We start from the raw sequence: 25,721 nt of genomic DNA, 5'->3' as shown, positions 1-25,721 counted from the left end.
AGCTCATACGAATAGCCTACCTGTTGTTCTCAACAGGTAAAACGTGATCACAGTTCACAGTGACGTAAAGCACGTTACAGTAGAGCACCTGTGCTGCACGTGCGAACGGTGAGTCTCTACTCCCCCGTGGAGCAGCGGTATGAAGACTGTGGACTGGAAACTTCACTTTAAAAGGCATAAGGTAAAAACAGCTGTTCAAATAGGCCACGGTGGGTCTTTTCATTTCACACAGGTGTTACAGGGTCCGTGGTGGTGGTGGTGGTTGGGCTGTAGGAGAAGGGAGCAGGAATGTACCGTGAATTCTCGTCTGTGAGGTTGTTACTGAACGTGCACTTTAGTGTTTTGCGTCGTGAAATGAAAGTCACATACAGTACAGCGGTAAATGAAAATTGGTCGCCGACTTTGAATAATCGCTGCTACATGTAGCGACCATGGTAGCGACAGAGGCTGAAGGTCGTCATGTCTGTGTAGCAGCCCAGGCAGGCAGGCAGGCACTGGGGGCAGTGGCTATATTGGTGGCGAGGAAGTTGATGTCCAAAGAAAACAATGAGTTTCTCTCACACATTTTAAATAAAGAAAGAAACAAGTAGACCAGAGAGATAGCAGCCGATTACCAAGCATGTGTTTTCACTTTACTGCATAATCTTAATGCTCGCACACCATAACCGTCGACTTGTCAGTGTAGTTATAGTTGATATTTGTTTTACGTACATGGTTCAATGTTAAACTCAATTTGTAGGCCTATGCATGCACGTTAAAATACACCACCAGTTTATTTTATTATGTTTTGTGACCGAGTCTAATTCATGGATTTGGTTATGTTTCCAATTACAGTTGAACATGGATCAAATTGTTTCCCTGACAACTGTGTGTTCACTGCACTGAGGAGAGAGGAAGACAGACACAAGGGAATAGAGACTCTGACTGTCACTGACAAGCAAATTAGGCTACTTGATTTTTGTAGTAGATGCAATGCCAACAAGAGTTTTACATCAAACTAATGTCTCAAAGCTCAGCCAGAAGCAAACAACATTGGTAGCTACTGTTATCACAATTGCTTTTCAACATTTCAAAATGGGACACCTCGCTGGAAAACGGCATAATTATCACCTCTCTCTCTTTTTTATTATATGAAATGAGGCATTGAATTCAAGTAGGGAAAATAGCAGCTATAGCAGCAGCAATGAGGCTTACTTTGAATACACAATTTCCCCAAGTGACATGATTCCCAGTGTCTAACATTTTGAATGGACTAACATGGATTTTGTACAGACTGCCGGAGCAGGAGTGTTAACCAACCCTCTCCCTGTAGTTTCCAACAGCTGCTATGCCTCACTCTGTGCATTCCTTATAAGCCAACCCACACAGTACACAAATGTAGTAACCTTTCAGTTTCAGTAGATGGCTAGAGTGCATCAAGTTGAACTGGACAGATTTACCTTGACTGATCTGATCTCTTGAAGCGTTAAAGACACAACAGGAAATTGTTTTCCTTCTTAACTGTTGACAAATGACCTACCTATAATGACTTTGATAAATAATTTATTTTAAAAATATTTATTTAGGCTAGTTAATACTCTCCAGTTCTAGCCTCTACACTGTGAGGGGGCAATTTGTTCTTCGTGTCTTGTATGATGGCAAACTCAACATCTTGGGCAGTGGTTGGACAAAACCGAGCCCTGCAAGCAACACTGGAACAACAAATAGCACGAGCAGTTATCACAAAGTAGACATTTCATCCAGACTTACAGAGGTCAACCTTGTGACAGTAGTTCCTTGTACTGAGGATCTGAGACACTTCTGTTTTAGTGAAGCGGTCCAGACGGACCAGAACAGTCTAAGAATACCTCAGATTGTCCTTGTCAGCCATTCAACCTTTATCACTAGTCAGGTTCATCAAGTCAAGGGGAGTGGATCTGCACATTATTGGTTGACCTCTTCAATTACTCGGTCCTTCATTGTGGGCTGAGAACATCCTCAGAAAGGGAGAAGATGGTAACAGGATACTGTAGACTTTGATAGACAGGCAGGGTTAGCATCATGCATTCACGGGGTGTGCTGGTGAAGCAGGTTGAAAGCTAATAGTTAATCTATAGACTGGGTGATGAGTCCAACAGTATACTGTTTTAGTAGTACTTTCTTCTTTAAAGATACTGGTTATATAATGACAGTGGACCATGCAAGATATCATGTTGCGTGGAGAGAAATGCAGCATTACGGCACAACAAAGCCAGACATCAGATCTAACTTCTAAACAGTTAAACGTTTTACCTGAAGTGGCATGGTCATGTCCAAAAAACCCAGGTTATTTTCACCATTGCCAACAGGACAACAAAACTGAATGTTCAGTTTCTACCATTTTTGACATGCATCTCTGAAGGGTGGCCTGCAGCTGCAGGTTGGCAGTAGCAAAAATGAGGAGGTGACTGGAGCAGAGCAATGCAGTATGGTGGACGGATACTTCTTTTAGCTCCACTGTTTCAATCTGCATTATATTTTCTGACCACCAGTGCAAGTGCTTTCTTTACCACTAACAGGCAAATGAATGACAAGCAGCACTCATGGTGCTGTGGGGCAATGGCACCTTACCAGTGCCTCATTAGACCAATTAATCTCTGCCCATGATGTGATTTTTACAATGGGAGCAAAACTAACCCTGTCAGGTTAATGCAGCACGCTTCCTATATGGTGGAATTCCATACGACATAATGGCAAAATATTATTTTACAAAACATCATCTGTGCACCATTTAAGAATAGAAAAATATAAACTAATATTTTTATTGTTTGTTTTTCACTTATAGTAAACTAAAGGTTAGAGAAAACATATCTTAATAAATTCAATCTGTAAAACCAAAATTCATTACAGTACAAAATAATGAAGGTAAAACTGTATCTTGGAGTAATGTGAGACACTGTTATTAACTCCCTAAAATAGATTTGGCATTCATCCTACACCAATGTAATTAGCATTTGCATTGACTGATACCAAAAGAATGTGTTCCAGGCTATGAGTTATTTCTGGCTCTCTCATGCTGCCTGGGGTTTCTTGTCCTTGTATCAATCCACCGTGGGTCCTCAGTTAAACCATTTGTCTACCCCCCGCTCTCCCCTCACCAAAACTGACCGCAAGAAACTGATATTAACTCTGCTGGTTTTCCCTCTAAACCCATAGCAGCTCTGGCAGATTTAAACTCAGTGACCATTTGTTTTGTTGTTGTATTCACATTAGGATTTTTAAGTTTGATTCCATAAGAGCTCAGGTTAAAAAAGCTATCTCAAGCTACAGGGATTTACATTAATGGACAGAGAAAGAGACACAGGTCTGATTTACAACTAAGCAAGATATTTCCCAGTTAAAAACCTTGTCCTGCACCTTCATTACTCTGTGTTTATCCTTTTTGAGAGTAAAAACGTCTATTTTAACCACTTCCTCAGCTTGTCACATTTAAAGTATTCAAATTCTCTTAGTCTTCTGTTAATGTGGTGAGATATTGTTTTAGCCCTATGCTGCTTGTTAGTCTGTATCTCCAATAGCCTGTCAGACTCTGTTACACATTACCTTTCAGAAAGATGTTATCATCCCAACCATCCCCCACATGGAGCCTGTCACTGAATGACACAGCCCACAACACAACCAATCTGTTGGGCTGGCTACTCTGTACAACCACATGCCTTCTACAGTCTACTAAGTTTAAAGTGCAGTTGGGATCCCTGTGCGAAGTCCATGACAAAAGAACAGTTGGTCTTATAGACCGCCGCAATACTGAGCTTAAAACATCCCCGTTGTGTGTAAGTGTGCCTTCTGTGTGCAATCCCTGCTTTCTAGGTTTTAAAAGGCAACCACGTCGAAAACAAAGGAAAGGAAATTAAAGCAGCAACATTAAAAAAGGCTTGATAAGGTTGAACAAATTAGATGATTATTAATATGCTACTGTGTCAGAGCAAAGATGACTGTTTTGGGAGTCATTGCGTTAAAAATATCTTTATTGTGGTGGATCATGTTTGGGTAGGAGGGATCGTTTTGCCCCACTGGGCCACCCTCGTGGGCAGCAGATGAGCCAGAGAGACTTGTGTGTGTGTGTATGTGTGTGTGTCTCTGTGTGTGTGTGTGTGTGTGCAGTGCTGAGCTGTGAGCGAGGAGCCCCGCCAGCCTGCTTGCTCTAACTGTGCTCTGCACACACTCCAGTCCCACAGCTTGTCTCTTCTCTCTGCTCCAGATGATGCCTTGGATTTAGCTGGCCCACATGAGTGATATGAATAACACACTGGACGGAATACACACTTCTGGAAACCTCGGAGATAAAGCAGAGATTTTTCAGAGTGGCAAGGGTAATGTGAGTGGCTTTCCCAGCCCAACCCTCATCCCTTTGCGAGCTCCTTTACTAACACCAAATGTCCAGAAGAGCAGGACTACGCTCTGCAAGGGAAACAGGTATGACTATATTTTTCTAAACTTGCTTTAAAGGACACTAGTCTGTTTATAAGATTTCAAAAAAAAAAATTAAGTTGCACTAAAACTCAAAGTAGCACTCTTCACAAAGCCAGCTTCCCTGCAGAAGAATAGTGCACTCTTTGTATTTGCAGGAGCGAGTCACAGAGGTCTATTTGAATGCTGTTGTGTAGACTTTGTACCTGTAAACACAATTGGCTCGACCCGCATGCAGCTGTCAATGAAGTGTAATGTATTATTTCAACAGTGCAGTTAAAGAGCTGGAATGAAATCAAGCACCTGTTATATGTGGGAGATAATTAGTAACTCAGTAACTGCTGTTTCTACAAAGCAGTAAAGACTGTCAGCCAGAGCACCTCTCACAAACGGAGGCCCCCTCATTTGCAAGTGTGCTGAAATTTCAGTCCATCTCACCTTGTCATGACATAGTGGAATATCCATGTTTTGTTCTGATTTAAAAAGTGAGCAGATTACAGTGATATGTTAAATATATTTTAGAAGTATAAGAACAAAACACGGATCATTCATGCCTAACACACAAATTGCATTTATGAATCCTTAAGTGGTTTTAAAAGATGACGTAAAATGATAATATAAAAATCATTCCTATACATAGTCAGTGTCAGATCTCTTGATTGCAGTGTGGCTTACTTTACACCGGCCAGCAGTTCAAGGCTGTGTCTGTGTCTGTGAGTTAACTGCTTTATCTTATAGCGGTGAAGTCAGGGGAGGCTCACACGTGCATTATCTGCCATCTTATCAAAAGGCTGTTGGTGACCGGGGCGTGTCGTCTGGTAGTTAAGAACACAAGGGATCCAAGCGGAGACAGCCTTGTGTTCCTGTCGGACCTGTCAGTTTGTCAGTCACCCACTTCATTTATACCCCTCATTCCTGTGTATAGGACAGAAGCAGAACCAGCAATATGTTGCTCTCTAATGTGCAAGTTGTGAAAGCAGGCTTACAGTTGCAGTACTCTTGCAGGTCAATTTAGCCTGACATGCTTGGTACTTTTGAAAACTGTGATCTGAGGTAGAATTTATAATCAAATATGAATAATGCTTGGCTCATTTTATGCAGCATCTGGTTCTTTCTCTCACTGTCTCTATTTTTTTTGTTCTCCAGGAGCAATAAAGAGGGAGAGGAATCCTTCTCTTCTCCTGTTCCAAACCCTTTTCCCGAGCTTATTCCTTCAACTCTCTCCCCCTTCGTCTCTGAATGTTTATTACCATGGACCAAAAGTAGCGCAACTCAGGTGAGTGCTCCATTTACAGTACTATAGGGTGTTTGTGACACAAAGGGTTGTATTATTTGAAAAAAAAAGAAAAAAAAAGTGGCTTAACTGTCGTAAGCTTTTCCATATGCAACCTCAGGCAGCAACGTCATGCAAACTCTAATTGAAACAAGTGCCAGAAAACAACAGCAGGACATGCAGTATTTGAATTCAATAAAACGCATAGTCAGGGCATATGGTAAATTGAACCAGTTATGTGAGTATGGAAATGAGTTGCAGTGAGGAGATGATAGAAATGTTGTGTCAGCACGCACATCAACACACACAATGTTATTACTCTTGAGAGTTCAGATTTTTACCTACACACAGCACAGTGACCATTAAACCACATATAAATAGGTAAAACGTATCAAGTGTGATACCGCCTGTAGATGTTATATTTAAAATTTGATTATAACGTCATGGTTTACCCAGGAAATACCTGGCCTAGTGCCCAACAGCAACTCTTGTATGTTTGTTTTAGCAGTGGGTGTGCGATTTGTCATGCGCTGGATGCAGAGAAGTAACTACTGGTGCTGGAAAAGCTTTCACTCCAAACTCAATGATGGGCCAATTTTGGCAGATTTGCCTATGTGCAATTTAATAAAAAATGAAAAGAAATTTCTCTCCAATTGACTCTTGTCACAGCCCTGCCCGTACAAGTTACTGTCCCTGTGCCTGACAAGCTTTTTAATCCAGCACAGCAAGTGTGCTGTTGACAATAACAGTACCAGATGCACTACTTTAAGTTCATAGTTACGGTACTTTGGAAACAATGGCTCTTTGATTTCACACAGAAATCGAAAGGCTTCTCTTTGCCAACAACTGTTGATCTTTGTCAGCTGAAATCACAAGTGTCACTCACAGACTGAATCAGCTGTAACTCCACAAGTTCCCTGAAAGACAGTTTGTCTCCAGCTGACATTTTACTGAAAAGGCACTGCTCTTGAGTGTCCCTCTTAGTGCAGCCGCACCCACACTGCTTCAACATGTGAAGAAATCCAAAGTTTGACAGGGCTGTCGTTTGTGCTTAGCTTTGGTTGCTAAGGTATGATTCATTGGACAATGGCTGTTTGAAAACAGGGGGTTAGTAAATTATCAATTTCCAGAGAAAATGTTAGTCTTGAATATAAAATAAATATATATTCTAATTATAACAAGATAAATCTACTAATTAGAGCATTTTTGTCATGTTATAGAGCTATTGTCGCTTGCCCCTAAGATCTAACAAACTTGTCATCTTAATGTAGGTGGTACATAAATTGTAATGAATAATAGTTTGCTTAATTTCCCTCTCTTTTTCACCCAATGAGTACAGGTCAGTAGAAAATTACTTATTATGCACAGCAAGAAAAATATTTAACTTGTCCCTGTGATCTGTAGTTGATTTGTACGTTTATACAGAACTCGCTGTCAAATTCTAAAAAGAGAGCACATTCATTATGTTGGAAAGCTAACAATTATGGGTCTGCTTCAAAAGTGCATGGCTTTCAAAATGGATTTTGTCTATACATTTTCCAGAGCTGTTAAATAAGTCTGGTTTGTCAACCACTAGATATTTCCTGGATGTGGATCCCCTATAATGTATGCTGTAGTTGATTTCAGGTTTGTCAGTATCTTTGTGGTCTGTGTGTATGTGTATTTGTGAGTGTATGTGTAGCAGCAGGGGGCAGGTCAAAGCAATGACTCATAGGAAAGCTAGAAATAACAGAGCTCAGCACTTACCAACAGCTATCAGCAGTATTAGACCTATGTGTGCTCATGTGTTGTTTTCAGGTTGAGAATGAGAAATTAAGAGAGTTGTTTTATTTTTTATTTTTTATACTCAGTAGAGTATGTGTGATTAATGCAAGAATGCGATCAAATTGGTATTTGTTCCTCTGATTTCCAATTCTCTCTTGCTCTCACCAGCAAGACAGGTCAGGGAATTGCACGGATTTGGGATTTTCTTTTGATAAGTGAGAGAGTAATCCTTAGGTTTCTCAGTGCGGGAGCAAAATGACACCCAGTTGACCTCACTCAGCAACAACGTGGCTTCCTTGTTAGTAAATCTTAAAGTGATCTTACTGATGAAACCCGTGCCTGTAACTCATGGCCCTGACAGCCTCTTACTTAGCCTTGTCAGCAGTAGTATATAGGGAAGACAAAGGGAGAACATCAGACTGAACTGTTGTTTTTGTGTGACAATCCTTGTTTTACAGCATTATGACTTAATTTCAGTAACACATAAAATTATGCAATTAGGTTCCACTGATGTGTCGTTTGGGGGGTCGTACATTTCCCATTGGTGTTATCTAAAAATAATAATCTTCTGGTCAGGACATGTTTAGAGTATTAAATGAGCAAGCCACAAAGATGACGTCTGTCGTTGTGGTATCTCAAGCTTCTTGGTGTCTATCCGAGACCCTTTGCCTGACATTGTGCTTTTTTTTTCTCTTTTTTTTTTTTTACACAGGCCTTAAAGTTGTTCCACCCGTTACAGACTAGTTTATCTGAGTCCTCTGTTAGCCTTGTGTTTCCAGTGTCATGGAACATTTCCATAAAAAAAAAAAAAAACAAGTCATGATGGTCATGATGTCAAGGAGACACTTAGATTCGCCACAGTCTTGTCTAAATGCATATGCAGTAAAGTCAGTACGTACTGTCGCTGACCAAACTTTACATAAAAAGACATTGTTATATGTGCAGCAAGATTGTCAGGACGGATCAGTTTCCATGGTGAATAAATCAGTTTGTGTCCTGCACTACTTCAGCTGTTTCAGACATACAACTGTCTGTGACATCAGAGGTTACTTTGTGAAATCAAATCCTCCTGCACTTTTGAGATTGACCTCAGGAAAAGTGCCCACTGGCAACGCCAAGGGTTCAGCTTCTCAGACATTCGGCTCAGCCACTTCACCACATCACTGCAGACAGAAACACAAACTCTAGCATGACATGATGATTCTGTAAATATTTGTTGGATTGGGAAAGCTTTTTGTCCTGCCAGTTGGTGAGTTTTGTTTTTTTTTCCCTGTGCAGACATTTTTGTGTTGATCTCGTCGATAATCGGTGTAACCTGGCTTGGAGTGCAGCATCATGAAAGAACTGGTGTGGCTTCACAATACAATGGCAAAATAAATAGTTTTTGGGGAAGTCCAAGTGGCTGGCACCGCCTCCACTCTCCAGGAATATTGTGGGTAGTCATGCTTGGACTCATACCAGATACCAGAAACACACAGACAGTCTGTGTCCAGACGGTGTTGAGTGCTCAGTTCAGCCATATGACTCAGAGGAAATGCCTGCCTCTCTAGAGATGTTATTTCAGATGGAACATGCATCATGTCCGTGTTCTTCACTCTGAGTTTAAGTCTCTCTACAGCAAATGCTACGTCGTCATCGGGTCACATTTAATAGATAGAAACCATCTATACATCTATACATCTGTACTCTTGGCTCCTTGATAAGTTGTTTGAAAGCTGCTTACTGACAAAACAGTTTAGTTTAGTCGATGATTAATTTGTGTTTTACAGACTTCAGTCAATATTTGGTTGACGATTGACTGCTGGAAGTATTCAGAAAAGCAGCACTGGGCAGGTTTTTTAATTTAACTTTTTTTTTTTTTTACTTAGAACAACACCAATTTGATGAACTGATGAACATTGGTCTTAATTGCTGTCGGAAGATATAACTATTTAAGACTTATATTAACACAAATATATCACTTACTTCTGCTTTAACATCGCCATTTTTACCAAACTGCAAATTCAGCTATGTTTACCAAATATATAAGGTGTGGTATTATTCTATGGCTTAACTGTAGTCTGTGGAATGACAGCTGCAGATGCGGGTCCTGTGTAAACAGCAACAGCCAAGGATTAAACTGTGAGAGCACTGCCATGTGAATAGGTCAATGTGTTGTCATTATACCGTGTCAAACACAAGTAGCACCTACCTCTCGCTCTGAAAACACAAACACACAACACACAGACGGATACGCTGTGTTAACCCTCCTGTACGATCTTATCAGAACTAGACAGAGCTAAATATTATGTGAATGCATGGAAATCCATTTCTCACTGAAGGCTGGCTAAGTTAATGTGAAGTGGCACAGGACGCCTGTCAAGCACAGCTGCTACACCCGTGCCAAACAACTTGGACAAGGTTTTTAAGTTCATAGTGAGGTAGAACATTAAGCTGCAGTTATTTTTTTAATGACCACTGGATACTGGTTACTACTACCTTATTCCACCCTTTGACAGAATATGAAGTTTTGGGCACAAGTAATGGCCAAAAAATAGCAGCGACTACAAATACTGGAGGCAAATACTGTACAATTTTGGAGTAGGCTCCTATAATTCCACTGTTACTTTACAATGGTCTAAATTAACTATCAGCAATACTGAGGCCTCTTAGTCAACTAACATTAGATCTGTCATCTAAAACCCTCTTGCAGATGATTCCCCCACTATCTGTGCAGAAGCTGTTATTGTTTTTGCACGTTTATCTGTTATTATTCACTTTATAACCTGCTACAAAGCTCACAAGTAATTGAAAGAGAGGATAAGGAACAGTCTTCAGTTGCTTCAGTAAGATCTTAAGACTTTGAGTTTTTTTTTTAGCCTCATGGGCAGAGACACTGCCTGTGAGGCTAAATTCAGGGAACAAAAGTTCTCCAGAGATAGGACTGGAAAAAATGACTAGTCCTCGCTCTGCAAGATGTAAACTGATATCTGTCTCTGGTTGTAAGAATACTGTAACCCCCCCCTGCCCAGAGGTGGGTAAACATTGTGTACCTGCATGTTCACACCACTGCACCTCTTGTTGCTGTGTTGTTGCTCAGACAGAGCCTGCAAGGGGGTCTTGATTGAATCAACTGTGGGCAAAACTGTGGTCAAGTGTGTCTAGAGCGGGCTTTGTTATGAGAGTTGTGGAGACTCTGTTATCATACTGGCTCCATTAATTCCAATTCATTTTAGCTGTGTGATAACTAGCAGCGTCTGCTTGTCTGTGTTCTCACAAGTTACTGTGCTGTGTTTCCAGATAAACATGAACCCTGTTGTGGGAGGTTCCTCTTTTCCTGTCTGTTCTCATGAGTTGAAAGAGAGGACAGTGATTGGTGCCAAGCCTCCACATTCAGTGCGGTGACATTAAATATAATAACATGTGCTGCACATGTCTTAGAAAATGTCATGAAAGAAATATAGACCCATGCTTAAGTTGAAATGCAATGTAATAATTTCTTCCAGTAGCTTTGTTTGCAATATACAGTAGCTGCATTATGTCTCTGGGATACTTGTGGTCTGTGATTGTTTCCCACTAACAGCTTTATTGAAATGACATCTCTGTACAGTGTGTGATATTGGTTTCTTTTGTAACTAACTGTAGTGTGTCTCTGTGTAGTGCCGGTTTATAGTTAGATATTGAAATAGAGGGAGACTATTTAAGCTTTGATCTCAAGTTTTTAATATAAATGGTAGGTCCTGAGGCTTTATAATGGGCGTGTCCTGTAAAGATGGCACACTCATATTTACAAGGCCTCTTTTGTCTAGTCTTACAGTAAAACAGATGTGGGCTGTGAATTGTGGCTGTGGGAGTAAGGCCTATTTTGGATGCCTATTTCTCTCATGATTTCTTTTTCTTTTTTCGCACATTGAAACATCCTGCAATGGATCAAAAAACTAGTGCATATCAAAATCTTCAGGTAACACAAACCCAAAAGAAAAACATCAGTCTGTGTATGTCTACCCTTTGTACTTTCAAATAACACATACCTATCCATACTACTACTAATAATAATAATTATATGATATTTGTGTATTGAGCATCAATGCAAAATATTCACGAATATGCCTCTGAATAGCTGTTAAGTTAAATGTATTATGCCAGGGACTAAAAATAGCTGTGTAGTGTCTGGCCAGTCACTAAGTCAGTAAAAACAATCTGATGTTCTGGGCACTTTCTGGGAAATCTCCAGCTCCTTTGCTGTGGTTTTCACGTTATCAGTTGGCAGAATTTGTTACTTTGATTCTTTTCTCTGGCTTGTATATTTTCACTCTATTCAGCATGAGAAAAACCTTTTTTTTCTCCCCAATTTCAGCTTGCTTTTTTGAAACCTTCTTTCTAAAAAGAGTGAAAAGGAAGAAGCTTTTACATTCTCAAGGACAAAGGAGGAGTTTGTGTTGTGGGGAGGCAACGTGATTTAGTTTCTCACACTTTCAATGTGACGGCCTCGCTGCAACTAGTTTTCCATACCTCTTAATAGAGTTACTATTTTTTTTTAAACTCTTTTGGATAAATAGATAATTACAATCATATTGTTTTTGGTTTATTATTACAATTGGAACCAAAATTTGAACATTAGCTTTAGTTTCAGTTATTATGTATGGATATTTTTCATGTGGTAAATTGTGCACCTAAGGCAGAAGCATGAATTTCCATGCGAGAAGAGTCACCTTGCCTGCCATCACACCACTTTGTCTGCAGAAGCGGGTAGGAATCTTACATGGTTTTCCTCTGTACTACCTCTTTGACTTACATGCTTTTTCCTATTTATTAGTGAAACACAGGTTTCCATCTGAGAGTTTCTTCTGATTTTAACCTGTTTTTCAGATTTTGGTGGACCTGGTTGTGTTACAGCGTTCTTTAGTTAAAATTTTCATCTGTGTAAATATGTTCATACTCTGCTCACTAACTCGGTTCACAGCCAATTGTGCTGTTAGTTGTTAAAACTGACTTTCCTTTGCTTTACACGGCTGGCTCACCGAAGAGCACGTTTTTCAAATAAATCTTTGACACAAATTCAAGATGTCATTTGAAAAATGATGTATTAAACTAAGAAAATAGCCAGCTCCCACTGAATGCTGGAAATAGGCTGAAATGTAAATGCTGACAAAGAAAATTCACATGTTCAGTCAGAATATTAATAGACTATTTTCAGTGTGTTGTCTGTGGAGCTGTGTTGTACATCGGTTGGAGATACCTAACAGCAGTGTTAGTTGACTTGTCCATGTGCAAAACTGTATCCATTCAATCCTGAGTAAAGCAAGTTGCGCCAATCCAATTAAAGCAAACTAAGCACAGTAAAAACTCAGCCAAATAATATTTAATTCCTGTATGTCACTCCCTCAGTGCTTCACTATCATTTTACTATCAAAAACCATTTTACCATAAGTACTGTAGCGTTCAGCAGTGGATGGATAACATTTGTCTGCTGCCCCTCTTGGGTGACTACTCTGTAAAACAAATGTTTTTCTGGCATACACCAGTAAAACAGTAGACTGTCAAACTGTTACTGTAAGCTGTAAATTTCTCTTGGTCTGGCCATTAAAGAGAAAGTTTGATATGAACAGCAAGGAGCTGGGAGGACATTTCTCAGTGGTTGTCTGAGCCAGACAAGGCTGGAGGCCACCTCCTCACCACCATGCGATGATACAGCTGCAGCTGTGAGAGTGCAGTTCAAGGTTAAACCATAGTAGTCTAATTGGCAAAATGGCTCACACTGTCCTGTCCTTGAGATAAGAAGGTCTAATAAAGGAGTTTATATTTAACAAAGCTATATATAGTCCTGCAACATGCATGTGGATTTATTTTGCCTTGTATGTAATTATTATTTTCTTTTTTCTCTTTTCATTGACAGCCCCATAGCACATTATGTTCTGTTGCTCTGCCCACTGCTTTAACCCTCGCCTCTGAGGTACAGTGCTACAAAATGATAAAGTCGAAGATGGCTGAATGTGGCTTGCAGTCTCATACTGTAGCGATAGAGCCTGACTGATGAATTAGAGGGCTGACATTAATGGCCAGTATCAGCTCACCACATCCAGTATGCACCATTGACTCAAAACATTATGACCAGTCATATGAAGCAAATGTTGATTATCTCATAACAATGGCACAAGTCAAGGTCTTGAATGTATTAGGCAGTGACTTGACAGACAGCAGGAAAACGGGCAGGTAACCGGATTTGAAATAATAAAAAGGATGGCCAGCCAACTGCATCAGAGAATCTCTGAAACAGCAAGGCTACTGGGGCACTCCCACTCAGCAGTGGTGAAGACCCACTGACAATGTTTGACCAGATCAAGGGACCGATCACAAACCATAGCAACATCAGTGCATGAAGAAAATGATGAATATATTCTTCTCAGGTCTGAACTAACCGAAGACCTCCAAAGTTTGTCCAACTCAGGAAATATTTTCGTCACCACTCTGTAATCCACAAATTTCTGCCAATTTGTGGGCACAGCATGACAAAAAAAAATCTTCAACTGCAAAACCTAGCAAGTCTCCTGGCACAAAGTAGCGTAAGGCACAACACACACTTTGAAGACCAAGAAGTCAAGAGGATATTCCTACAGTACTGGGTTGGTTCATCAAAGGTTTTTGACAACAGCAACAGACTTTGAGTTGGAAGTGGCTCATTTTTTTGTCTCATGTGAGAGGTGTAAAAGTAAATGAATGTTGACAGTGTCACTGATGCTCAAAGTTGCATAGATATATGTTTGCCACTACTGGTGTGTGCAGCCGAGCAGATTATCATGAATTCAGCCATTAATCAGCCAAACTACTAGAATTTAGACTAGACTTACAGGTGGTCATTTAATTTCATTCAGACCAAACCATATCCTATAGAAAAGAAACTATCCATACGTTTTATATGCACGTTTGAGAAAATTGTTGTCAGTATCTGTCTGCAGATTTTGACTTGTCATTTCTTTATTACTGTCATAGGTCAGATATACTAAAACAGCAGTGTTAGGTTTTTGACATGCACCCAAGAATTGACTTGAGAAATGAATAGTTATACCTGAAGCCAGTTTGTTTGAAGAACACAAATCCGACAGGGAGAGGTAGATCTGCAGGTTATGTTCTTTATTTCTGCATTTTGCAACACCACAGGTGGACGTGATTGACATGATGTGGGCGGACATGTATGCTTTTCAGGTGAAAGTATGTGTACATTTGGATCAGGGCTACTTGCTGATGAATGCAGCTCTGTGTTCACTGATAAAGACTCCAGCGGTTGACGCAGCATGCTGCCTCGCCTGGACATTTATTAGGAACAATTAATGATTAACAGTGCTGTACACTCAGTATTTTCAATTGCCTTGTGTGAAACAATGATGCATAATAATGATACAATAATTTGGTTAAAGTATTCAGAGTAATTACATTGAGTGCTGTAATTACAATTATTTGTCCAATCTGTTGATATTATAGACGGTCTGTTTATTTGTTGACAAATAATTGGTGTTTATTATATAAATGTGACATGGTGCTAAAACACTTTTCCAAAACAAGGCAAGGAATCTAGCGGTCGCTAATATGCTCATGGTGACAATGTTCACATGCTCAATGCATAGAGGGTGTAACATTGACCGTGTTCCCTATCAGAGTTCAGTGTGTTAGCATTGTAATATTGGTGAAATAGCACAAAACACAGTGTACAGCAGAGGCTGATTATAATGTCATTCACTTTGATGATATTTAGTTAGAAATTAAATTATTTAGACTAGAGGATCCATCCTCTGGAGACCATCTGTTCTTAATGTCATTGCCATCCATCTAATCTGCTAAGATGTCTTAGTGTGGACTACATTAGTGGACCAACTTTAGTTGGCATAAGTCTTTACAAAATGGAAAACAATTAATTAACAGTAGGCCTCCCTGTAAAGCAGTAGAGGTCACATATTATTGCCTGAGTATTTGATTAGATTAATGTCATAGTTCAGATCAAATTTGATCTTCTGAATCAGTGGCTGCTGATGTGTCTGCTCCAAGTCTAATTGTAACTTGTATGAAACAAACCTCCATATTTTCATTGGGTCTGTGCTAAGTAATGCAAACATGAAGTACATCTGCAATGCTAATGCACTAAAAAAAATGTTTCGTCAACCTCTGACAAACCCTACCCAGGCTGTTCCTGGTGAAATGTGATGCCTGAATGATTTGATTTGGCCAATTCTCAGTGAGCCACTTCCTACGGCAACTCAACTGAAGGATAGATGCAGTCATGACCAGCAGTGCTGCAAATACAACTTTTTAAAATTCAAATTTGCTGTGGATGTCTGTTTGTATGTGTTCTGTAAATGAATATGAATCCCTGACTACAGCTGTTGTCGTCTGCAGCGTTACGATTCTGTGTTAGATATACACATACAGTATAATGTTACATTCTAGCATCTGCAGTAATCTATTTAAACACAGGCCTTTGTCTTTGTTAGACATGGACTAACAAAGATATTTGTCTTGTAAGGCTCCATCTGGGCTGATTAAACACTAAATGGTTTACACAAAGAGGTGATGTCATCGCTTACTGATGGCTCCTTGAGGGCTCAAACCTCAGCCCCGCTTGAGAGCTCTGACCTCCCATTATCTCCACAAAAGGAGTCAGGCTCATCCTGCTCAGCTTAACCCCACCCCCCACCCCCCACTCTTCGTACACACCCCAGTCAACTTTAGGCTGAGTTGACCCAACTAGCATTACATTTAACTAGCACCTTTATAATTGCTCCCTTGGTTATGCAGGGAGCACTGCTGCTTGCCATGGGTGTGTGAATGTGAATAGAGAGGGGGTTGGAGCCTTGTGACTTCTTCTGACCCTCTCTCTCTCTCTCCCTCTCTTTCTCTCTCTCTCTCTCTCTCTCGCTCTATCCCTCGCTCCCTCCCTCTCTCCCTTTCTCTCCACCCACTAGTGAATGAGAAGATTGATCTCTGGCTTCTTGACTCTGTGTGGTGAGGAAAGGTAGCTGGTGATTTGGTTTTGAGTCCCAGCAACATAGATATGTGAAGTCAGAAAAGCGTTGCGCTAAGAGGCAGCTTTGTCTAATTGCCTCTTTTCAGCTCCACTGCAGCACAGAGAGCAAGAGAGGAAGAGAGAGCGAGGGAGAGGGAGGAAGAGACTCGTTGCCTCCCAGCTGACACTTGCTCTGCCGTCTGATGCGTGTTTTTATGTTTCTTACAAAAGCTTTCCTTTTACAATGCTGTGTACTCAGCCATGTATAGGCTACAGAGCTTGCCCAACCTCAGAACCATGCTTGGCTCCAAACAGAGGGGGGGTAAGTTATACCTCGAGATGGATTCATGTTATTCTATTTTCTGAGTATATTGTTGCTGTAATGGAAAACGGGGCCAATCCAACTGCTGTATGTTGGTCAAACTGATGAAAGTATCTGATCATGTGTTTTACTTTTAATACTGGTCGTTGGATTTCGTAAGGCCAGAAACAACAGGCTGCTTTTACTCCTTGAAGGTGAGAAGTATCCCAGTCTGGTAAATTGTCTTAATTTGATGCTTCTTTTCCAGGTAATCAAAGTTTATAATGAAGATAACACCAGCAGAGCAGTAGAGGTTCCCAGTGACATCACTGCCCGGGACATATGCCAGCTGTTCGTTTTGAAGAACCACTGCATTGATGACCACAGCTGGACTCTTTTTGAACACCTCTCCCATCTGGGGATAGGTAAGAGTCAGCCTTTTTGGGAGAATATAAAAAATCTCAATTGCATACATGGGCATTACCCTAAACAAAATATTAAAATGTTCAAGTTGTGTTTAAGCAATAGGTTCCACCGCACCCTGCAGCCACAGGCTCAGAGCTTCATCATTCCCTGTGCGGTACCTTATAGCAGAAAGTAAAACTTATTGTTACAATGTTGCTTCAGTGTGTGTCAATGAACAGTGAGCAAAAGTTTTCATTGCTTATATTTCAGTTTGTAAATCAAATTGCTCTCTCAATATGTAAAAAATAATATTCAGAGCCTTTTCTGGTTGTAGGTTGTTGGTCTAAATATACATGAAACCAGCACCTCTGTGACATATTTACAGTACAGTATGTGCTTGCATTTATCATGTGATGGTAGTGTTGTTAGTCCTATGGGTGAGGTTTGCTTGATTTGATTGGAGGAGTGGCTATAGGTTGTGGGATTAGCAAACTGTAGTGGACCAAAGCACTGTCTGTGAGTGTTCTTGTTGAATCCTAAACCACTCTAAGGTAAAATGTGAGAGGAGCTGATGTTAGCACAGTTAGACCTTAATTATAGATCTTCTTTAGTAGAATATTGTATCTCATCCTTTAGTGGAGTTGCATCAGTAGAGAGCTGGTGCAGGGCATGTATGAAGACATCAGTCTACAGTAAAATGTATTCAGTTTCTCCCACTGTATCATTTTCAGCCCTTCTGATATTGTCTGCATGGTTTGTTGTTGGATGCACCAGGTCGCTGTAAGCTGTAAATTACCCACTGCTGCCAATTTGCTTTTAGCTATAAACAGTTATGTAACATATACTGTGATGTCAGTGTTTGTAAATTAAAGGGACATCACCTCTATTTGCATTCAGTAGTGGTGTATGAATGCCATAATATAGTGTTTTTAGTAAGCCAACAGTGTAAAACACACGGCATATTAACACTGACGCTGAGAGAATGGTGCGATTGCATGAAGGCTTTTTCAGCTGCATTTTCACACTGTTGCACACATTACATAATTCATCCATCTGTTCTGTTCTTCTCATCAAATGTTTATTTTCTTAATCATATCATTGCTATCCACAGAAACTATGTATCTAGATGTATTTGCTTTGGTTAAAGGACTACATTCTTATTTTAGGGTTGACACAATTCCACTGAGCTAATGTAACCATGAAGAACCCACTGATACAATATCTCAAGGCTCAAGGCCTTTATGGTATTTAGCCTGTGCAATGTTGTTTCCTTTTTTCATGTGTAAAGGTCACATCTATAAATCTGTATTTATTAAATTAAGAATTCATGAAGCAGGTCATATGTAATTTTTCTGATATATTTTATTAGTCACGTAAGTCATGAATAGCCACTGGTTGCCTATTGCATTGCATGTCATAGTTCATTGTACAACACTGCTTCACATAACAGTCTGAACAAAAAAATCAGTTCTAGGAAATAATTAATGTTTATGTTGTATTTCCTGACTTGAAAGCCACACTTTCATCCAGAGGTTACTCATTGATACAAGGTTAATAATCAAACTCCCTGTCTGGAAGTTAAGCAATATAACTGCAGACATAATTTCTCTGTGATCTTAACAATGTTTAGAGTCATATCTTTAACTTTGGTTTGACATCGTAGCTGCTTCTAATTGGGTTTTTTATTGACATAGCAGTGAAAGTTAGGCTTAACAATTTTCTTTCTTTTTTGTCTCATCAGAGAGAACCATTGAAGACCATGAGTCCGTCATGGAGGTGCTATCAAGCTGGGGGATGGACACCGACAGCCGGCTCTATTTTAGGAAGAATTACGCAAAATATGAATTCTTCAGAAAACCTCTTGTGAGATTATACTTGAACTATTGAACTAACCCACTGATATTCCCACCACATGTGGAGGTCAGAATGTGTTGTACTGATGCTGCTTTTATCGCTGATAGGACTTTTTCCCAGATCACATGGTCTCCATATCCAGTGAAACCAATGGGATGGTGGATCCCTCTCAGATTATACAGGTATCAGGTTCTTTCTGTTTACATTGAACTCACTGCCCTCAAGTGCCAATTATGAGTTTTTCAGCCTCTGTCTGTATGTGTCTGCACACACTCACCTACTGACAAATATTTCTCTATCCAACACAGACCTTTCTCAACTCCAGTACTTGTCCAGAAATACATGGACACCTCCATGCCAAAGAACAAAGCAGGAAGTCTTGGAAGAAGTTTGATTTTGTCCTGCGGAGGTCGGGGCTTTATTTTTCCAATAAGGGAACCTCCAAGGTCAGTGCAAAATCCACATGCAGTTAATGAAAATGTTTATATGCAGTCATATTTGGTTATGTAATTGCTGTGTATTGGTATGTCATGTGTAGTATTGTTCATAATGCAGACAGGAATAAAATGCATGGCTGCAGTTGGAAAAGACACAATGTATGGACACTCACTGTAGTCCTCTGTTTTCACACTTTGTGTTCACCAGTTATTTTCCTGTATATATACTGTATCTCACTCATGATGTGACAGGCCAGTGGAACTGGTTGAGCTTGATTTTCCTTAGGTCAGCTGGCACAGCACTCAGGCAGAAACGATGCTCTCAGTGCTGCTGACAAGTGAACCTTATACCTAGGCATCAGCTATGCCAACACAACCACTTCTCAACTGCTTTCATTTCCTACAACAGTAGACCTTTTGTTGTCCAGCACAGGGAGGTTTTGGTATGGTGCCCACTCTTTACTCTAGCAGGTTTACCATTCATCTGTGGTCTTGGTCAGACACGTTGCTAGTCAGTCAGCACAGACACTAACGGCTCTGCATGGCATTACTTTAAATAAGGAAGTGGGAACGGTGTGTCACATGAAGGCAGAACAATGGCAGCCCTTGTGTCTTTTTTCTTTTTTCTTTTTTATCTCTGGCACAGTGCAACTGTTGATACTGTCTCAACACAGCCCCCAACAATATTTCTAAATTAATCTCTTATCTCTGTTACTACATTAATAGGTTAACCACACCCTGAAATACTGATAGCACTTTTTAACAGATTTTTAGATAAATATGTATTGTTTAAATTTTGGTGTGCTAGCCTTCTTTATTAGGTTAGGTTAGACTGTAAGTGGGATTTAATTCAAATTCACTACGGTATTTATCCACTGTTTTTTTAGTTATAGTTTATAGTTAGAGTTGTTTATTTGATGTTGCATGGAGGTTCATATTGCACGACCTACTGTACATTAGTTTTATTAGGATGTTACTTACTTTTCCAGGAACCAAGACATCTCCAGTTCATTGCCGACTTTAGCGATAGTGAGGTCTACACCGTTTTGTCAGCCAAAAAACTCCATGGAGCGCCAACAGATTATGGCTTCTGTGTCAAGGTACCATCACTCTCTAGACCTGTCAATACTGTACAAAATGAGCAGAAGCAGAGTATTGATTTCCAGCACGTTGAACTCTTTTTGTTTTAATGTAACTTCTCTCTCCAGTCCACAAAGTGCGGGTCAGCCCGGGACTTGAAGCTGCTTTGTGCGGATGATGAGCCCACCAGGACCTGCTGGATCACAGCCATGCGCTTGTTAAAGGTTGGCTTGCTGATCTTAAACTGCGGGTCTGTGTCTAAGAGGGGGAATGCTGAGTCAATGCTAGAATCAGATTTAGCTTTGGGAGGAGGTCAAGGGAAACTATTGAGTGATGCTGGATTAGCACTCCCTCTCTTGATAGAAGCAGCATGTGTTCATTGTCTGGATGTCTGTTGGATACAGTTTAAAGCATAAGTCACTCTCCTGCTTCTCTATAAATAACATACAGTAAAGCATAATCAGTAATAGTATTTATGTCCATCCATTTTCATCACCATGCTACAAATTTACAGTATTTTACAGTTTAACAATGAAGAAGTTCATATTTAAAATTAATTTGAACATTTTTTCTGTTTCAGTACGGGATGCAACTGTACCAAAACTTCATTCAGCCACACCAGAAACAAAAAGCCTCTCCTATGGTAAGCTGAAGTTGAAGCTCCTGATATTTCACTGTTCTAAACCTGCTTTAATCTGATTTTTTTTTTTCTGCAGTCATCCACCTCATTTCTAGCTACAACATTTACCTTTCTTTCAGCCAAAAAGCTGTGATAAATCCACCAAGCAACACTATACTGGCATACTGATATTAGTGAATAGCTAACTAGCTCTACCACCGTCAGGCCACCAAAAATGAATTGGAAGTAATTTTCATGTATTAAAATACTGTTGGAGCTCACACATGCCAACACATAGGCGTGTAGTAATAGCCTATAATTACATAGGACAAATGAGGCACCTTCAGTGTGTTAATGTAGGTTTCTTGTCCCATAATAGCTTCAGACTCTACTGGGAGTATTTTTGTGGCAGTGAACACAAATCTATTTATGGCTTTTGGACATGTTCATGAACCCTCTGCTTTCTAAAAATACACAGTGATCAGCTGCTCTCAGATTTAACAACTCATCACCTCTTCTCTGTTGTCAGAGGGTCATATGTGACCAGCAGTCTCACAGCCAAGAGGATTCGCTGGAAAGATAGAGGAGTTCATGAATCTGCCAAAAGGAGATATATCCTGTAGTGTACATGACAGATGGAGCTGTACATGCTACCCACAGCTTCATTTGTTCACAGTCAAAAGAAAATGAAAGCCATGTTTTACAAAGTGTTAGCATTGGTAAGACTTTGATAAGTGGCGATAGGTATCTTTACATTGGAATTGGAGCAGAGTAGATAAGAGGATCTGGAATGCCTCTATCCTCAAAGTAAACACTGCTCACTTTGTTTCAACCACTTGTTCAAATTTCAAGCTTAGCTGGTGGCAGAGGAACAAATGCTGTCATTTAAAAGCTTTTTGTTAATCCTGATAAAAAAGATTTTTCTTCAGTGTGCTCAGTTATTTCAAGCCACTCACTAGATGGCAGCTTAAAGGACTAATATGTGCCCATGTGTCATTCTTCTCAAAGCCACGCTAATCCTTTTTCAATGGGGTTTTCAGTCTGGAATCATCTAAAAGTGATGGAGGATGGAGTCATGTTGCTCAGACACTAGATGGCAATACAATACCACACGACAGAAGAAGTCGGTCCACTTCCTCTTCACAGAATACAAAGGAAATAATATTAAGAAGTTGCTCCGTCTTTTCCATGAGAAAATACAGCAAAGAGTGAGGAATGATTTAAACATGTACAGTATAAGCTTTTACATAATCATTTTATCAAAATCATGATAACTGTGTGTTTTAGAGAAGCATCTCAGAGAACTCACTGGTTGCCATGGACTTTTCTGGCCAAAGGAGCCGGGTGATTGAGAACCCGTCGGAGGCACTGTCTGTGGCTGTAGAGGAAGGCCTGTCATGGAGGGTAAGTTATTAAACAAACTTCATGTTCCTCTGAATCAAAAGTATGACAAGATTCATAATAACTAGAAAAGAGGGGTAAACCGGAGGTTGGTAAGTAATAATGCTTTATTTTGCTGTGTAGGTGATACTTAAAAGTTGGAGGGAATCTAGGATCTAATTCTTTAGAGTAATCATCTTACAATATACAACCTTATTGTCATTAAGAATTTACCTCATGTTTTTGAACGACTTGTTATATTGGTACACGCAGCTGTTTGCCACAACAGAATGAAGCTTGTAAGGTCAACAGCTGTAAGCACCTCATAATTGAACGAGAATAAGAAGAGAGGACAGACAGAATAAATTAGCTATGTTCTAAAATTAATTTGACTAATGTTGCGGCTGTAACTCATTTCTGCCTCAGAGGAAAAGCTGCCACCGTCTGAGCAGTCACGGGAGCCCCTCCACATCACAGAGTTCAGTGTCAAACATAGGTGCGTGGGACACATTTTGATTATTCTGATTTCCTGAAACATACACAATCGAAATGAATAATTAGTAACATATCCTCTCTATGTACACACCAGCTCTTCACTTGGCTCAGCCATGGTTCCACAGCAAACTGTCTCGGGATGAGGCTCAGCGTCTAATCACTCAACAGGGTCTTATTGATGGGTAAGCGCTACTCTATACACATTACTGCATGGTTTTTAAGTGTTGGCAGCATTTAGTATATGTTCCTTGTAACACAATGGAGATTAGAGTCTATATCTATATTTTAAAGCAAGGCAGAGCTGTTTTTAAATTGAATTGTTTGCAGAATCACGTGTATTTAACAAATGCATTTTCAGTTGACAGTAGTACAGCTGTGTAGTAGTTATGAAAGCCTCTCTACATATCTTTACATGTTTAGGTTTGTCAATGAACTGTGAGTAAATCTCCAATAAGCAAAAAGGAGGCAGCTGAAGAAAAGTTATTGAGTGATTTTAAATACATTGTATTTTAAGACAATGTCAAACTATTGTGTTAAAAGTTCTAATTTCTTTCACATTTTAGTAATATTATTCCATGTATTTCAGAAAGTCAGACAAGTGAGGTTTTCTTTTTGCTTTCAGGGTATTTCTTCTGAGGGACAGCCAAAGCAACCCGAAGACATTTGTACTGTCACTGTGCCACACCCAGAAAGTCAAACACTTTCAGATCTTACCTGTGAGTACAATCCATTTTATATATATATATATATACACAGTATATAATTATATATATATATATATATGTGTGTTATACAGCTTTCATTAACCTTTCAAAAAAAACCAACTCCAAATTGTAACCTCATTTCCAACAAGTCGCTTATCTCTTGTGTGTGATTCCCTTGTGTGTGGATGCATGTGTAGGTGGAAAATGAGGGCGAGTTGCTCTTCAGTCTGGATGATGGCCACACACAATTCACTGACTTGATCCAGTTGGTGGAGTTCTACCAGCTAAACCGTGGGGTGCTGCCCTGCAGGCTCAAGCACCACTGTGCCCGGATCACCTTGTGAGCAGGGGAAGCAGCAGACCCCCGAGGGCCCACATGCACCTTAACTCCAGGGCCTTTCTGGACAAACACTCCCAGTGTTCTTGTGCCTTGAAGAAGACATGCACCTGACAGAACAGTCATGCTAACTAAAACCACTGTTATCTTCATCTAGAGTCCACATTTATACCACATGGTCTGTCTCGTTTTTTTTTATTTTTCAGAAAGATCTGAATTCAACAATAGACCGTATAAGAACTGACTATGGGCGTTAAAGATGATGTGCAGTTTTATCAGGTAAATACTCAGCCCTTTAGTGTGCACATATGTGGCCGTAAATCCGTTGTGCAGAGCTCAGGCTCACGGCTTCTTGACCTGTATATTGTAAAGCTGACTGTGTACTGCAAACAGATCGTGGTTTTAACAACATAATGACGCCATGAAAGAAAATAGAGGTTCTTGGTAAGTGACATACAGTAACTGGAATTTGATTTTTCACTGACAACATTTCAAAAGAGCATCTGCTGCAGTACGTACAGTATAGTTCTGGTCTGTCAAAGGTAATGATGATTCAGTCCCAACAAGGGCATAGTTGTTTTTTTGCTACTATGTCAAGTTGTAGTACAAAACACCTCTGTCCTTGTAAAATCTGAGTAAAATTAAGCTATCGTACTTTTCATTGTCATTACATCTCTCTAAGTATTCAGGTTGTGTGTTTGTTTTTTTGTTTTTTTTAAAGAAATTGATTGTTGTTTTCTACATGAGAGATAAAAATGACCTCTCAGGAAGTGTCACTGTGCATGCTCTGTGCGCTGGGCTGAGACTGCTGTAGAGAGAACAAGAGACATAATGTACACGTGGAGAAGTGGCACTCAGCTTCACTAGCCTGCACTGTACATTACTTTTAAAATGTATGTGATTAAATGAAGTTTTTTTATCAGATGAAATCAATTCTGAGCTTGCTCTAGAGTACAGGCAGTGAAATATTTCACCTATTTTAGAAATAAGCCATTAAGATGGATATCAGAAATACTGTATGACTGATTTTGATCATATCTGAATTCATTGTATATTGAAATTCAGCTTTTATATTTTTCCAAAGATTCAGGTACACCATTATGCAAAGCCTGGGTTGGTTGTATTTTGTTGTCATTACCACTGCTGTGGACAAACAGTGTCAGATATTGTTTTGTTTTTGAAAGGCCAACAAATGCATCAGCTTTTCAGAACAAGGTGTTCTAAATCACTGACACGACTGAAATGACCATCTGGTGTTTGTTGTTTCATTTATTTTGCAGCTGGACAACAGTGCATTGAACAATGAATGTCATGGACTGCATAGTTTGTGTGTGTACTGTATGTGTGTGTGTGTATGTGTGTATATACTGTATATATATATACACACACACACACACACATACATATATAAACACAGCCTGTTTGTAACGTATGCTTTTGTGTGGTTCATTGTCACATTTAGTTTTTTCTGAACCATAGAATAATGATCAGATAATAACCATCTATTTTAACCCACATTACAGTTGGTTTCATTGATGTTTAAAATTAGCAGTGTGTTAATCGTGGTTACCATGGCTCAGAAAGGAGAAGCACAAAACTCTTAACTCTACAACCTAAATAAGATCAGCTACAGAATAAGGCTATTCATCACTAGGCTAATAAACACTGTC

The 25,721-nt window shown here is 39.8% G+C and overlaps 1 protein-coding gene across 3 annotated transcripts; it reads left to right on the top strand.

Moving 5' to 3' along the window:
- Positions 1-9: 9 nt before the first annotated feature.
- grb14 (growth factor receptor-bound protein 14) lies at positions 10-25,302 on the top strand. Of its 3 annotated transcripts, XM_085765540.1 has the most exons (15): positions 10-181; positions 4,220-4,434; positions 5,575-5,704; positions 17,009-17,165; positions 18,887-19,008; positions 19,107-19,181; positions 19,308-19,445; positions 20,426-20,536; positions 20,645-20,740; positions 21,097-21,159; positions 22,423-22,539; positions 22,942-23,011; positions 23,105-23,192; positions 23,633-23,726; positions 23,912-25,302. In XM_085765540.1, exons 2-15 carry the CDS (start codon positions 4,247-4,249, stop codon positions 24,056-24,058), a joined length of 1,596 nt encoding a protein of 531 aa, XP_085621666.1. In that variant the 5' UTR covers positions 10-181; positions 4,220-4,246; the 3' UTR covers positions 24,059-25,302. The 3 variants fall into 3 exon arrangements, with proteins under 3 accessions (XP_085621666.1, XP_085621668.1, XP_085621667.1); XM_085765542.1 differs by lacking the exons at positions 10-181; positions 4,220-4,434; positions 5,575-5,704 and adding an exon at positions 11,995-12,193 and having other exon boundaries at positions 23,912-24,763; XM_085765541.1 differs by lacking the exons at positions 10-181; positions 4,220-4,434; positions 5,575-5,704 and adding an exon at positions 16,394-16,761.
- Positions 25,303-25,721: the final 419 nt, after the last annotated feature.

Source organism: Trachurus japonicus, chromosome 21 (genome assembly GCF_045865225.1).
Source record: "Trachurus japonicus isolate A0001 chromosome 21, Traja_1.0".
In the NCBI taxonomy this organism is placed as follows: domain Eukaryota; kingdom Metazoa; phylum Chordata; class Actinopteri; order Carangiformes; family Carangidae; genus Trachurus; species Trachurus japonicus.
The sequence above is the reverse complement of the archived record's forward strand: the minus strand, read 5'-3'. Positions and strand labels throughout refer to the sequence as shown.

Coding starts and splice junctions, on each gene's coding strand:
- grb14 (XM_085765540.1), top strand. CDS start 4,247: ATGAGTGATATGAATAACACACTGGACGGAATACACACTTCTGGAAAC. Junction 4,435..5,574: donor ACGCTCTGCAAGGGAAACAG/GTATGACTATAT, acceptor TTTGTTCTCCAG/GAGCAATAAAGAGGGAGAGG. Junction 5,705..17,008: donor CCAAAAGTAGCGCAACTCAG/GTGAGTGCTCCA, acceptor CTTCTTTTCCAG/GTAATCAAAGTTTATAATGA.